This window comes from Mastomys coucha, unplaced genomic scaffold (genome assembly GCF_008632895.1).
Source record: "Mastomys coucha isolate ucsf_1 unplaced genomic scaffold, UCSF_Mcou_1 pScaffold14, whole genome shotgun sequence".
NCBI lineage: Eukaryota > Metazoa > Chordata > Mammalia > Rodentia > Muridae > Mastomys > Mastomys coucha.
In genome coordinates, this window is record NW_022196896.1 from 86,587,796 (window position 1) to 86,603,485 (window position 15,690).

The following is a 15,690-nucleotide window of genomic DNA, read 5'->3' on the forward strand; positions in this document are numbered from 1 at the left end:
CGCACTTAAATGTAGGAGTGAGACCACTCTGTGCAAGTGGACTGGTGTCGCAGCTCGCCTCTAGCCAGGCCAGGGTGGAACCTGGGCCTGGAGGTTTTCTTGTGGCCTGCGGAGCAGTGGCCAGCAGGACTGGGGAGACGCCCAGCACGGGCGTGGCGTGGCGACCGCGGCTCCGATTCGCCGACCGCCCGAGGCCACCTCCCTCCCCAACCGCGGGCGCCACGGCGGAGCGCACGGCCGGGTACCGCGCGGGCGCGCTGGCGGGCGGGCGGGAGGAAGCATGCTGGACTTCGCCATCTTCGCCGTGACGTTCCTGCTGGCGCTGGTGGGAGCGGTGCTGTACCTCTACCCGGTAACCCCGACTCGGGATTCGGGGATGCGCCTGCGCCGCGAGGACCTGGGCGGGCGGTCTGCGGGAGAGTCACGTGGCACCGCCCGGGAGTGCGTTCCCGGTGCGCATGCGTGCTGTGGTGGCTGGGCTGTGGTCCTGGGCGGGTCCCGCATTCCCCGTATCCCGGATGAGTTTGCGGAGGTGGCGCTCAATTACCTTGGGTGACTTTGGGGAGATTGACAGAAGAGAAACCCCTTCCATCTTCTCCTAGCACCCCCTTGCATCTGCCCAGGCACCGTTGTTGGAATGGGAGAGCTGAGCTTCCCAATCCAAACTTTGTCCACCTGTCCTTTTCAGAGTGGAAGCTCTCAAAACTCCGGAGTTAGTGGTTAAGGAAACTTCCTTAACGTGTATTGTAGAAAGTTGGGCGTTGCGTACATCTGTAATCCCAGCGCGGGATGGGGGAGTGGGGAGCCCTGGACTACATCAAACCCTGTCTTTAAAAGAATATATATGTACAAAATGTGGTGGATTTATGGAAAAGTGGAAAGGCAGTGAACAGCCCCGGGTAGATTACTGGTGACGGAAAAGTTTCTTAGAAATGTCCTGTTCAGAGCTAGTGGTGGATTAGGCTAATATAGAAGCCACATACCTGAACTGAAGGTTGAGCGTCTAGGCCTTCCTGGAATAAGAGAATTAACTGTGTCCTAGCAAGCTGGATCCATGTAGCTGGAGCAAATGTAAAACCAGACCAGGAAGATGGACAGATGTAAATGGCTGGAAAGCTATTCAAAGGACTTTTAAGTCTGTGTTCTACTGGAAGGTTTCAATAGATAAGTGGCCATTTTAGTTTTAAGAAAAACTGGGAATGCTGTGTCGGGCCTGTAATCCTAGCACTTGGATGGTGAAGACAGGAGAGTTCAAAGGTTTCCTCCAAAATGGACCCTAGTTCTAGGCCGGTCTGGATCACATGAGCTCTTGCCTTAAATTTTAAATTTTGTATACTAGAAGAAATTTTAAGAAAAAATATGTGGCAAAAAATGTCTTCAATTCATTCCTTTTTAAAAAATGCAAATCTTTGAATCAAGGAATTTTCAGATTAAAAGAGAACTTTAATTTTCGAGCTGGCCATGTCTAATTCCCAGCTACTCAGGGCGCTCTGGTGGGAGGATCTTCTGCTTGAAGCCATCTTGGGCAATAAATTTAGTGAGACCCCACTTCAGAACAATCCTAATATTATTAGTTAAGTTTTATGATAGGCATTCTGGCGACTGTGTTGAGAATGGACTGTAGTTATGGGGCTAGGGCAAGGGTGGGAGCAGAGAAAGTAGGTGGAAAGATAACTACTGTCGTTTTGGTGAGAGATGGACCCTAGTGTCATAGCACATGGTTAAGATAAAGCCAGTGAGACTGGAGCTCCCTTGACATATTTGGCCACACTTGACTCAACTGATGATTCTTTACCTTTCTTCGGTCTGACTGCTCCTCCCAGACTTCTTTACCGTCCCCCCCTCCCTTACCCCAACTTCTCTCTTCAGCCTCTATCTAAATATGGAGACTTCAAGACCTAGTCCTTGGACCTCTTCTCTCCTATATCTAAATTAGAGTGGTTTGTGAGATTGAGTGAAGCTGGAAGAAAAGCACTTGCGGGGGTGGGGTGGGGATGGAGGCTGGTAGATGGAAGAATGGATTTCCCCAGGGAAAGTGAGGATTTCGCTTAGCTTTTATCTTGGTGGAAATTAGTGAGGTTTCATAGAGATCAGAAGTTTGGGGTTACCTAAGCCAGGCTTAAGATGCCTGTTTGACATCCAAATGGGGCAAAATCAAGTGTGAAAGTCTTGAGGTTTAAGGTAAAAAACCCGACTGGAGACAGTTTGGGGACTGCCAGTGTATATATTATACTGAAGCTAGGAAGTTTGTTCCAGTCTCCTGGAGAATTTAGATGTAGGAGAGAAGAGGTCCAAGGACTAGGTCTTGAAGTCTCCATATTTAGATAGAGGCTGAAGAGAGAAGTTGGGGTAAGGGAGGAGGGGATGGTAAAGAAGTCTGGGAGGAGCAGTCAAACCGAAGGAAGGCAAAGAATCATTAGTTGAGTCAAGTGTGGCAAAATATGCCAAGGAAGCTCAGATTGGAGAATTCAGGAGTATTGATAATCCAAGATGGGCGGCTCCACAGTGGAATGACAAGGTGATGACCTAGCTGGAGTGTACTAAAAGGTCCCAAGGATGCAGAATTCTTTAGAGTTTTGCCCTATTCCCTAACAACCTTAGAGTGGTTCGTATCCCCAGGGAGACTGTTGAAAACCTAGAGTTTTCATTCATGAGTGGTTATCAATTGGAGATGGCTTTTGGGCTAGGGAACGGAATTTGTATGCACTTCTCTCAGTGCTGGGACCCGATCTGATGCTGACCCCCTTCTGTGAGTTCGTTGTGCACTGTCCTTGCTATGTTTAGAAGGCCTTGTGTCCCTGGTTTCCTCCATCCCTTTTGGCTGTTAAAATCTTTCCATTTCATTTTCACTGAACCCAAGGGGAGCAATTTGATGGGGACATCCTGTTTAGGATGAAGTATTCCAAGTTCTGTCACTCTCTGCATTGTCTGGCTGTGGCTCTGTGTGTGTGTGTTCCCATCTGCTGCAGGAGGAAGCTTCTCTGATGATGGCTGACAAGGCATGATCTATGAGTATAGCAGGATGTCAGTAGGAGTCATTTTATTGCTTTGTTCCTTTAGCAGAACTGTAGTTTTTTTGGCTTTCTCTAGGCCTGCCTAGTCTCGGGTTTTTGACCAGTGTTGGGAATGGGTTCCATCTCATGGAGTGGGCTTAGATCCAAATCCTCGGCCGTCACTGTAGATCAAGGGTTTGTAGCTGGGTTAGTGTTTACCATTCTCTTTGGCAGAGCGCCTTCCTGTATCCTGAACACTACTAGTCAGTAGGGGGAAGGCTCTAAGTAGGTACCAGCTGGACTTCTCTGTATCCAATGAGTATGTATGTGTTGTCTTTTTTTTTTAAAGGTTTATTTATATATGTATGTATGTATGTATGTATGTATGTATATGGGTACACTGTAGCTGTACAGATGGTTGTGAGCCTTCATGTGGTTGCTGGGAATTGAATTTCAGACCTCTGCTTGCTCCAGTTGCCCTACTCACTGGTGTCAACCCCACTTGATCAGTACCTGCTAGCTCTGGCCCAAAGATTTATTTTATTATTATAGATAAGTAAGTGTTGCTGTCTTCAGACACACCAGAAGAGGGCGTCCGATCTCATTACAGGTGGTTGTGAGCCACCATGTGGTTGCTGGGATTTGAACTCAGGACTTTCGGAAGAGCAGTCAGTGTTCTTACCTGCTGAGCCATCTCACCAGCCCCCAATGTGTTGTCTTTTGTAATAGGGCCTTACCATTAGTTGTGTCAAGAAACCAATGGCCTGGGTTGTTTGGGGACTAGCATGGAACCCCATTGGCCAACAAGTCAAATAGATGTAACCCACTCTGGTTCTGGAAGCTTCATTTAGTGATGAGAGATGGCCAGCTGGAATGCTGCTTCCTCTGTTACTTTGAGATTTGTTTTAAACTACCTTCATATATGTATGTATTTTAGGAAGCTTCTGGTAATGTATTAGGTTTCCATATGACACCTCAAATGGCCCTTAATTTAGCTGTTTCTCCTCCTATTCCCTCCCTCGGCCCCTCTCTCTTCCTCCTTCCTGTTTGATCCTCCTATTGCATTCTCTCCCATCCGTCCATCCTCCATAACTATCTATTCTATTTCTCCTTCCTAGAGAGAGAGCCCTCCCTCCCCCTCAGTCCCTTACTCTATTCCTAACCTCTTTGATTCAATGGATTGTAGCTTGCTTATTGAAAATGTAACAGCTAACATCCACATATAAGCAAATTCATATAATATTTGTCTTTCTGGGTCTGGGTTACCTCGCCCAGGACAGTATTTTTTCTAACTTCATCCATTTACCTATGAATTTTGTGATTTCAGATTTTTAATGTCTGAGTAATAGTCCATTATGTAAACGTAGCACATTTTTTATCCACTTACTGTAAACAGTTATCTAGGTTGTTGCCTCTTGTTGGCTATTCTACATAAAGCAACAAGTGTTGGTGAGAGATTTTGCTTCAAAAATCAAGGCAGACAGCATTTGAGCACAACACCAGTGTTGATCTCTGGGCACATACATACACACACACACACACACACACACACACACACACACACACACACACAATATGCATGATATGGTTAACTGATAATAGTTTAAATTCTTAGAATATCTTTTGAGAATTTGACAGTAGGAGACTATGAAAGCAAACCTTTTCTACACCAAGAGTCTGTTAGTTTTGTTTTGATGTAGATTCTGCTGAATTGTAAAGTTGTTTAAGGTCCTGGAGATGGCTCTTCAAGCTTGTAGATCTTTTAAGATCTGTGACAGTTCACCGCAGGCTCCTGAGGGGCAGTGAATTTAACAGAGTTTGGGGTTTTATTGTTTTATTGTTGTTGTTGTTTTTGTTTTCCATGTAGGCTTCTCGGCAAGCTTCGGGAATTCCAGGACTTACTCCAACTGAAGAAAAGTAAGGACGTTTGTTTGATTTTGTTTTATGAAGTAGAGACATTTCTTTCTTTTTGGTATCAAAACAAAACTATAATTTTGTGGGGGGATTGTTTGTTTGTTGTTGTTTTGTTTTGTTGATGGTGCTGGGGATGGAACCCGAGGCCTCAAAGCACAAGCAAGTGCTGTACCTCTCACCACAGCCTCGGCCCTAATCTATGTTTTTAAATTACTTGTTTTATTTGAATTTTTGTACTTTCAATTTATCTCTGGGAATACACCCTGTCTTTCATTATGAACTGAAAGGAAAGATAGTGAGTTATTACTTCCCCTTTCCTGTTCTGAGAAAGCTGAAGATAAGATAGAAATAAGATAGGAGGGGCAATAAAACTTCGAAGTTAATCCTAGGGTTTCCTTAGGCTGTGAGCCTGCCTTGTGGCTGTAGGCTGGATGACCTGGGTGACCACTTGGGTAGTTCTGGATTATGTCACATGTTCCTTGTGTTGTTTTCACAACACAATTTCATGAATCCTCCAAGTCCTCAGAAAAATCCATATCTCAATATAATTACAGAAACAGTGGGGCAGTGAATTTAACAGAGTTTGGGGTTTTTCAGTAATTTAAGGTTTATGAACCTTCATCGGTTGACACAGTTAACTCAGAGACAGCTATGTATTGCTTTCTGATTTTTTCAAGTTACATTGATTATATCACATGTCTGTCTTTTGTCAGAGATGGTAATCTTCCAGACATTGTGAACAGTGGAAGTTTGCATGAGTTCCTGGTTAATTTGCATGAAAGATACGGGCCTGTGGTCTCTTTCTGGTTTGGCAGGCGTCTTGTGGTTAGCTTGGGCACTGCTGACATCCTGAAGCAGCATTTCAACCCCAATAAGACTTGTAAGTTCCATTTTCTTTCTCCTCAGCTGACCCCACCTTTGACGACTAAATGTTTATCACAAAAGAATGCTGTTGGATAGGAATAGCTAATGTTTATCGAATGCTTTGAACGGTGTGTTAGGTGTGTATTAAAGTCTTGGTTGCTTCATTTAATAGATTACAATGGTATGAAGTTATTTTTGTCTTTAATTGACAAATATGCATAACTCACTCCTGTTGTAAATGAAACCAGGGTTCTTTTGAGGGAACATGAGACGATATAGTTCTAGAGTCCATCTGGAAGGGTTAACATATTTGAGCAGGAAGGAGAAGCCTAAGGAATACTAATGAGAGAAATAGCTGAACTCTCACATATACAGTTTGGAACACTCACCTCGCTCGGTGACAGGATCAGACTCACGGAATACTAACTGCGTAGTAGATGAACAGACAGGACAACTGCACTTCTGTAACAGGATAAAGGCTGTGGGTATTTCTGAGAAAACTGAGTCACTATTCAGAAAAACATCAATCCTTGCCTTATTCATCGTATCAAAATGCATCTCAGGGCTGAGGGAAGATTCAGTTGATCAGTTGATCAGGAGCCAGGTCAGTGCCATGCTCTTGTCACCACAGAGCTGGAGAGGTGGCAGTTGTTGGGCTCACTGCTCAGATCTGCAAGTCCTTATATTGTTAACGGTTAGGGGGATTTAGGATTTCAACTTTTTTATATTTTTTGTGTTTGAATTGTTTTTAGTAATGCGCGCATGCACACATACACTATAGCTACTAGAGGAGTAGAAAGAGAAGAGAAACTGACATCAGCTGATTTTCTTAGCTAATACCTGAAAACGACACACAACATTATCCACATTGCTTTAGAATTAGTATGTGTGTGGGGTGTGGCTCAGGTGTTTAGAGTACTTCCAAAGGACCCAGGATCAGTTACCAGCACACATGGAAGCTCAGAACTGCCTAGCTCCAGTTGTAGAAGATGTAACACTTTTTTCTGGCTTCTGAATGCATGTGGTGCACAGACATACATGTAGGCAAAATACCCAAACCAAAAAAGAAAGAAAAAAAAGAAACCAAGTCTTCTTTTAAAAAATTGTACTCATGTCCATAGACTTTTTTGCAGGCATTGATGAAGTACAGCAGAATTCTGGATCAGGGCAGTTTTGCCTATTTTTACTGACACTTGAACTTTTACAAAGATATTAATAATTTGTCAGATTTACAAAAAGATATTAATGGCATTGTGGAAAGATTGCTATGCTCCGTGCTGTCCCCCTTCAACCTGCTGACCTCTGATTTCTTTGGACTGTTTTTCCCTTTGAATGATTATTTTAATATAGAAATCCCGAATCTGTCTGTTTCAGCGGACCCATTTGAGACCATGTTGAAGTCATTATTAGGGTATCAGTCTGGCGGTGGGAGTGTGGGTGAGGACCACGTGAGGAGGAGACTGTATGGAGATGCTGTGGCGGCTGCTCTGCAGAATCACTTCCCTCTCCTGCTACAGGTAAGGTGGTGGTTGGGCGGGTGTACAGTGTAGACGGCCGTGCTGACGGAATGTAGACAAGGACAGAGTGTAGACAAGGACAGAGTGTAGACGGCCGTGCTGACAGAGTGTAGACAATGACAGAGTGTAGATGGCCATGTTCACAGAGTGTGGACAACTGTGTTCACAGAGTGTGGACAACTGTGTTCATAGGGTGTGGACAACCATGTTTACAGAGTGTAGACAACTGTGATCACAGAGTATAGACAACCCTCTTTACAGAGTGTAGACAATGACAGAGTATAGACAGCTGTGCTGACAGAGTGTAGACAATGACAGAGTGTAGACGGCTGTGCTGACAGAGTGTAGACAGCTGTGCTGACAGAGTGTAGACAACGACAGAGTGTAGAAGGCTGTGCTGACAGAGTGTAGATGGCCATGCTGACAGAGTGTAGACGGCTATGTTCACAGAGTGTGGACAACTGAGTTCACAGAGTGTAGACAACCGTATTCACAGAGTGTAGACAACTGTGTTTATAGGGTGTAGACAACCCTCTTTACAGAGTGTAGACAACCCTCTTTATAGTGTCGCTACATTCAGTGTGCCTTATGTTTGCCACTCTTCTCATACCCATTTTTCTTTTCTTTTCTCTTCTTTCCTTTTCTTTTCTTTTTTTTTTTTTTTTTTTTGGTGTGTGTGTGGGGGGGGCACAGGGTTTCTCTGTATAGTCCTGGCTGTCCTGGAACTATCTCTGTAGAGCAAGCTGGCCTCGAACTCAGAAATCCACCTGCCTCTGCCTCCCAAGTGCTGGGTTTAAAAGCGTAGGCCACCACCACCCGCGTACCCGTTTCTCTAAGCTGACTTTTTAAATATTTTATTGCTGTTCTTGTTATTTGTAGCTATAGGTAGGTGTGCATGTCTGCATGTGGGAATGTGCACCTGAGTGCAGGCACCTACAGAAGCCAGAGGCATTGGATCTCCTGGCACCGAAGTTATAGGTGCTTGTGAGCCGCCGGGCATGAGTGCTGGGAGTTGAAGTCAGGTCTCTGGATGAGCCTCGAGTGCTCTCAACCCCTGAGCCATCTCTACAGCCTCTCTGAGCTGATTTTTATTCTCCTGAACTTTTATAGATCCTCTACCAGTTGTTTTCAGGACTCTCTCCCTCCCACCCTCTGCCTGCATATCCCTCTTCCATGTGTGTGTGGGGGGGGGCATATATGGAATGTGTATGGGGGGGGTGTTGATGTGTATGTGTTTGTTGTGATGGAATGTAGGGTGTGTGGGGTGTATATGTGTATGTGTGTGGGGAGGGGGTGTATGTAAGTTGTATAGGGTATATGGGAGGTGTGGGGGGTTGTATTTGTATATGTGTGGGGTGTGTGTGTGATGTGTATGTATGTTTGTGTGTATGTGATGTGTATGTGGTGTGTGTGTATGTGGTGTGTATGTGCTGTGTGTGGTGTATGTGTATGAGTATGTGGCGAGGGGACGGGGCAAACGCAGCTTCACAGACACACTCCGAAGTCCTGACCTTCCTGTAGCCCGTGAGTATTAAATTTAGTGCTTCCCAATCCAGCCTCAATATTGTACTGCACATGAACTTTCTGGGGGATGTCCCAAATTCAAGCCTAAACACAAATCATTTCCTTTGTGCCCCTAAAGGCTCCTAGCTGAGCTATGTGTGTGACTGGACAGCTTCCCGGGCTCGCCTGCATCCTTACCCACCACTCCAGCCATCCCATCGCCTGTGCTTGCTGCAGATGCTCCTGCTTTGCCGAGTCCCTAACACGTCAGCTCTGCACCTTCCTCATGCCTTACCATTCTACTAATCGTAAGCTTTTGGGTTTTTTCCTTTCTTTCTTTCCCTCTCCCCCTTTGCAATGCTGATATTAATTCAAGGACCTCACTCATCTTAGGCAAGTGATCTGTTGCTCAGTCCTAAGAATTCTTCCTTCAATCTAAAGCTAATCTACTCACCTTTGACCTATTAAAGTAATTTAATTTTTTTTTTTGAGACAGGGTTTCTCTGTTTAAGTAATTTGATTTATCATGGTAACCCGATCGTTACAGAAAACACAGAAACTAACTGAATAAATAAATCATAATTTCAGCGTGTATTAATATATATTACTGGGAATCATAGGAAGGCTGAGTTTGATACTAGTCTGGGTAGTTTATGGAGGCCCTGTCTCAGAAAAATGAATAGCCAAGTAGTAAGTAAATAAGTATCGTTAAGTGACCAGCCAGCAAGGAAGTGTTGAACGGCGCTCTGTGAGAGCTTTGGCTTTTCCCAGCAGCTTCTCTTCCGTCAGGCAGAACAGCACTAGTTACCAGATTTACAACCTCTTAGTGTCTGTCCTTGGTCCAGATCTGACTTGTGTGGTCCATGACAGAGTCTTCTAACTTCGCCCTCTGCGCTCTGGCTCCTCGCTGTCCTAAACATGGGCTGAATCTCCACTTGAATTCCCTGAGTGTCCCTTCTCTCTTTTGTGCTCCTATGCTGCTTTTTGCATGTCTTTTGGGCTATGTTCTGGTGACACAAGTCCTTCTGCATTTTTAGACTGTTAAGAAGTCGCTTAACTGATAGAGTAGTACAGATATTAATAGTCAAACATTTCAAGTTAATTGGTTTATAGGTAGATATTATCATTTCCCTGTTTTACAGATGAAGAGACCAAGTAGTCTGTCTAAGATCATCAGCTAAATAAATGGTAGGAAAAGGTTTGCCCTCAGGCAGTCTGGTCTCAGAGAGTTTAAGCCTTACTCACATGGCTATACTGCCTCCTGGAAGCTTGGTCCTCCCCTCATGTAGATTTGCTTGGTTAATTTTATTATACTCTTTAGTGCTACAGTCAATGTCCTAGTGCAAGGCAGAATTAAAAGTCACTTCTTTAAAACATTAATAATTGCTAGACATAGTTGTGCATACCTTTAATCCCAGCACTTGGGAGGCAAAGGCAGGCGGATTTCTGAGTTCGAGGCCAGCCTGGTCTACAGAGTGAGTTCCAGGACAGCCAGGGCTATACAAAGAAACCGTGTCTCAGAAAAACAATAAAACCAAACAAGAAAAAAATCCAAAATAAAACAAAACAAATTCTAGTAATCTTATAATAATTATTAAGCAATTACATAATTTTTCAAAGAAATGTATTTTTTCTGAATAGTTCATTTATGTCATGATCTCATCTGTTGGTACTTGTCGGTGTATGCCTGGGAAGTCTGAGGCAGGAAGCAGGAAGCGGCTGAATCCTCTCCTCTCCTCTCCTCTCCTCTCCTCTCCTTTCGTCGCCTCTCCTCTCCTCTCCCCTCCCCTCCCCTCCCCTCCCATCCCCTCCCATCCCCTCCCGTCTGTCTGTCTGTCTGTCTGTCTCTCTCTCTCTCTCTCTCTCTCTCTGTCTGTCTGTCTGTCTCTCTCTCTCTCTCTTTCCAGACAGAGTTTTTCTTTGTAGCCTGGCTATCCTGGAATTTGCTTTGTAGACCAGGCTATCTTCAACTTCACAGAGATCCATCTGCCTTCATAGTGCTGGGATTAAAGGCATGCACGACCACACCTTGCATCCTTTCTTAATGCTCTGTCAGGTTTTGGTACCAAGGTTCTTGTAGCCCCATGAAATGAAGAGGAAACTGTGTCGTGTGTATGTGTGTGTGTGTGTGTGTGTGTGTGTGTGTGTGTGTGTGTGTGTGTGTTTGCGGTCACCCCCAAGCCCCCATGTTTTGAAAGACTCCATTTTGGGCTGGCATTGCTTTTAGCTACTCCAGTGGAACCTAGCATGTCTCCTAGCGTGTCTCACATGGTTTTTATTTGCATCTCCCTAACAATGAGTGAGGCTGGTCATCTTACTTGTTTGGTTGCTTTGTGTGATGTTTTATTTTGTCTTCTGCTGAGTACACATTTGTTTTACTGGCAGACTAGATAAACACATATATAAAGAAAATACTTAACTTTTCTTTTAGCCCAAGAAATGGTTTTGACTCTTTTAAGAAAAATAACTGTCCAAAAGCATTTTCCAAGCTTATAACACATTTCCAAAATAACTCTCAAAAAAAAAAAAAAACCCTACCATAAAAAAGATGTCAATACCATATGGCTTTATGAAAGAACTTCTACATTTTTTTTTATTTTTAAAGGTTCCCAAGTTTTAAATAAACTGCTAGCAACATTTCTTCCTTGCTTAAAAGTATTATTATCTGGGGATGGGACATATATAATAACTTTTTGAACATAGAATGATTTTTACAAGTTAACACACACACACACACACACACACACACACACACACATTTCAAGAGGGGAAGTTTTTCCACAGTAGGTAACATTATTTTCTCTTCTTTCTATAACCTCTGAGTTATCATCAATATGGTCTTTTAAAAGATGTATTTATAAATATTTAGCTTGCATGCATGCATATCTGGGTACCATGTGTGGGCCTGGTGTTTTAGGAGGTCAAAAGAGAGCAGGATGCTCCGTGAAGCAGGAGCTACGGCAGGTTGTGAGCCATGTGGGTGCTGGGAATTGAACCTGGGTATTCTGCAGGAACACGTGCTCTCACCCCCTCCAGGGGATCTTTCAGTGTGCTTATTTGCCATTCATATATGATTTTGGTGAAAAGTGAGGTCTTTTGCCCATGCTTTACTTCATTATCTGTGACTGAGATCCATGAGTTCTTAGAGTAATGTGTGTGCCAGGCTCTTCACCCGCGAGATGCACATTTGCAGGGTTCTCTTCTAGCTCTGTCTGCCTCGGAAGAGCAGGTGTTTTTGACTTTGATGAAATAGTACTTACTGATGTTTCTCTTTCATAGCTGGTGTCTGTTAAGATCTCAGCACCTTTCTCTCTGCCTGCAGGCTGAATGTCTTCCTCATATGTTCAGGTCTTGTCCATTTTCAGTTTATCCATGTATACTGTGGATGTAGTTAAGGTCGGGTTTTCTTACACGTCTGCTCGATTGTTAAAAGATGGTCCCATTCGACTTTCCTGGGAGTTTTTGTCAGGCATGTGTTGGGCCGCTCTCATCCTTTTCTGTTGATCTATGTCTGCCCTGAGTCAGCTCACTCTACGAGTCTAAGCATGCTGTCTTCTGACTTAATTTGCTCACTAATTAACTGATGGCTCAAAGCTGTCTGCTTAAGCCCACTGTTGAGCTTTATTTTTAGTCCTGTGCTTTTCTGCTCTGAGCTCTTATGCGGTACCCTCTAAAATGTGTCTGAAGAGCTGATAGCCATCATTTGTTGAGACTTCATTAGCCTAGTTTTCTTTTGTACTTTGCCTACAATGTAACCTACCCTGATATAAAAATCTATTCTTTTTTCATATTTTGGAATGAATTTTATATACATACATTTCTTTTCTTGAGAGTAGATTTTTTTTTCTCATATACCTTATCCTGATCATGGTTTCCCCTCCCTCTAGTCCTCCCAGAACCTCCCCACCCCCCTTTCATACAGACCCACTTCCTTTCTGTCTCATCTGAAAACAAACAGGCTTCTGAGAGATAATAGTAAAACATAACAAAAGAAACTTTAATAAGATAAAACAAAACTGTCATTGGGATTGAACAAGACAAACAAACAGAAGGAAGAACGCTCAAGAGAAAGGCCTATTCTTCTCTGGTCTGCTGCCTCCACTTCATACGACTTTCCTTGGGTGTTTATTTCCTGTGGACCAGCTTGCTTTCTTCTTTATTTGTATGCCTTGTGTTTCTGGAATTTAAAGCTGCACCCTTGACGTACACATGGCAGCTCTTGGTATCCTCCTGCTCTCCACCTGCTTGGGCTTTGCACTAGTGAGTGTGGGATTGTTGTTAGTTGCTCATTCAGTCATTTCTAAACTATCTCTGTGGACTCTGAGATATCTGTTCCCACATCTTAGTGTTCAGCTAGGGTTTTGACAGATTCACCACAAAGCTTGACACCAGTGAGAAGAGAAAACGCTGGGCTAGCTGTGGTTGTATGTGTCTCTAATCCCAGTACTCAGGAGGCAGGGTGGGATAGATCTCTGCATTTGATATCAGCTTGGTCTATAGAGTGAGTTCCACAATGGCCAGGGTTACATAGAGAAACTGTGTTTCAAAAAACCAAAACAAGCCAGGCAGTGGTGGCACACACCTTCAATCCCAGCACTTGGGAGGCAAGGAAGGGCAGGCGGATTTCTGAGTTCAAGGCCAGCCTGGTCTACAGAGTGAGTTCCAGGACAGCCAGGGCTATACAGAGAAACCCTGTCTCAAACAAACAAACAAACAAATAAACAAACAAAACCAAAAACCAAAAACACAAGAAATAAAAAAGAAGAGAAAAGGAGGAAAGAGAAAAGGAGAGCTCTGTCCGTGGTTTAGACTGGCTTTGTGCTGGGAGCCCCTTAACACTGATAAGGTTTTTTTATGTCCAACCTCAACTTTTACTTCCTGCTTGTACAGATGTTGACGTCTGCCAGATGTGAAAGCTGAGGGCCTTTAGGTCTTTCTGAGCGTGTGGTCGATTGGTGGGCATGCACATAAATAGACAGACAGGCTGGCAATAAGTAACGCCGCCTAGGGACACATGTTGTAGACACCTAGTGAGTTCTCCCAGATTTGTACAGCATCAACTCCCATAGAAGTTCTTTTTCTCTGCTTGTCAGTGGCAGCAGACCTGGGATCAGACACAGCTCCAGTTTGCTGTGTGTTGGATTCTCTTATCCTGTAGAGCAGGACCCTACGAGATCTTTATCACAGTTCTCTGAACAGCATGCAGTGTAAGACTTAGAAATGACTTCCAGAACTCTCCACTTAATATTTCTAGAGCAGCTAGAAGTTCTTAGGTGAAGAGAGACTGCTGTGTGTGGGATTTTGTTGGTGGCATGAAATTAATGTTTTTGTTATGTCTGATTGTGGTGTTGGGTATTGAACACAGGACCTAGTGCATGCTGGGCATTGATCACCCACCCAGCTACACCATCAGCCTGGAAGTAATTTTCAAGCTGTATTGTGTTTTAGTTCATCCCAAAGTTATTGTAAAAAAATGTCATCTTGACACTTTGGGGGTCCTTTTAAGGACCCCCTCCTGTTTTTCCAAAGATTACATTTATATTCCACATGTTCCCTTTAAGGAGGTATATATTCCTAAGAGATGCTAAATATTTTTATATTGAATATTTCTTCTCTTTCTTACAGAACTTAAGTGTAGTTCCTTAAGAAAAGGAGACACGACTCTAGTTTGTGCCACCCTGAGGTCTTTGCATACACTGGTTCAGAAAGCTTTTACTGTTTCCTGTGACCTGGGTCTAATTATCTCTCACAACCGTGCAGAGTAGGGAGTGTGGCCCCAGCTCTGCCGTGGAGCATCTGAACTTTAGGTTTTGCTTTGCTGTAAAGTTTGTAGTCTTTTACTACATAGTTTTTAATTTCACAGGGGATTTGATAAATCTGGGAGGAGCGAAAGGCTGACAGAGGCTCCTCTTTATACCACAGTGTCTAGCACTTTGTCATATTCACATTTGTGGATTGAGCCACAGCCACTTTGGTATATCAGACATTAATATTTTTTTATTCTGCTTAAAGTCCACTAGATGTAAAATAATTTTTCTGTCTTGAATTTTTAGCTTATATTTTGTGTTTATTGTTGTGTGTTTATTCTGTCTTATTTCAGAAATCCGGTTTGGTTTTTTTTGTTTTTTTGTTTTTTTTTTTACTCAATCTAAGGCCAAAGCATTAAAGGTTAAGATTGAGACACAGTCGGAAATGCCTGCATGCTTAATTTGTTACACAGTTTATATACGACATGACTATCTGACTGAATCCCTTGTAAGATTTAGGGAGTGGAAAATAAAGTGTTATTTCTCTGTTCTTTTCAGCTTTCAGAAGAATTGTTAGATAAATGGCTGTCCTACCCAGAGACCCAGCATATACCTCTGAGCCAGCATATGCTCGGTTTTGCTTTGAAGTTTGTCACACGGATGGTACTGGGTAGCACATTTGAAGATGAACAGGAAGTCATCCAATTCCAAAAGAGTCATGGCACAGTGAGTCGAGGGGAAAAAAATTAAAATGATTCTTTCATCAGGCCGAGTACTTAAATGCTGACTTTACCTCTGAAGAAGGTGTGTGTGTATGTGTGTGTGTGTGTGTGTGTGTGTGTGTGTGTGTGCATTTGCGAGTGCATTCGTACATGTACGCCCATGTATGTGATGGTATCTTCCTCTTAGATGTTCTGTCTAATTTTTGAGACAGTATCCTTCCCCAAGCCCTGAGTTCATGGGTTTGCTAGATTGACTGGCCAGGGAGCTCCTAGGCTCTGGCCATCCTTCCAGCACAGGGTTATAGGTGTGTGTCGCCATGCCTGGCTCTCTGTGTAGGTGCTGGATGGAACTCTGGTTCTCACTTCTGCATAGCAGGCATTTTACCAACTGAGCCTTTTCCCCAGCTGTGTGTCTCAAGGTTTAAGCATC

General features: G+C 43.6%; 1 protein-coding gene across 2 annotated transcripts in view; it reads left to right on the forward strand.

Annotated features, from left to right (window-relative positions):
• The first annotated feature begins 200 nt into the window (after nt 1-200).
• Nucleotides 201-15,690, forward strand: part of LOC116088492 (cytochrome P450 20A1) — a 38,564-nt gene continuing 23,074 nt past the window's right edge. Inside the window, exons 1-5 of one of the 2 annotated variants that reach the window (XM_031367689.1) lie at nt 201-352; nt 4,861-4,910; nt 5,621-5,787; nt 7,146-7,288; nt 15,097-15,264. In XM_031367689.1, the coding sequence (XP_031223549.1) occupies nt 281-352; nt 4,861-4,910; nt 5,621-5,787; nt 7,146-7,288; nt 15,097-15,264 (600 nt within the window). In that variant the 5' untranslated portion in view covers nt 201-280. Of the gene's footprint in view, nt 353-4,860; nt 4,911-5,620; nt 5,788-7,145; nt 7,289-8,960; nt 9,100-15,096; nt 15,265-15,690 lie in introns of those variants that run through there. The other variant, XM_031367690.1, reaches the window with a different exon arrangement.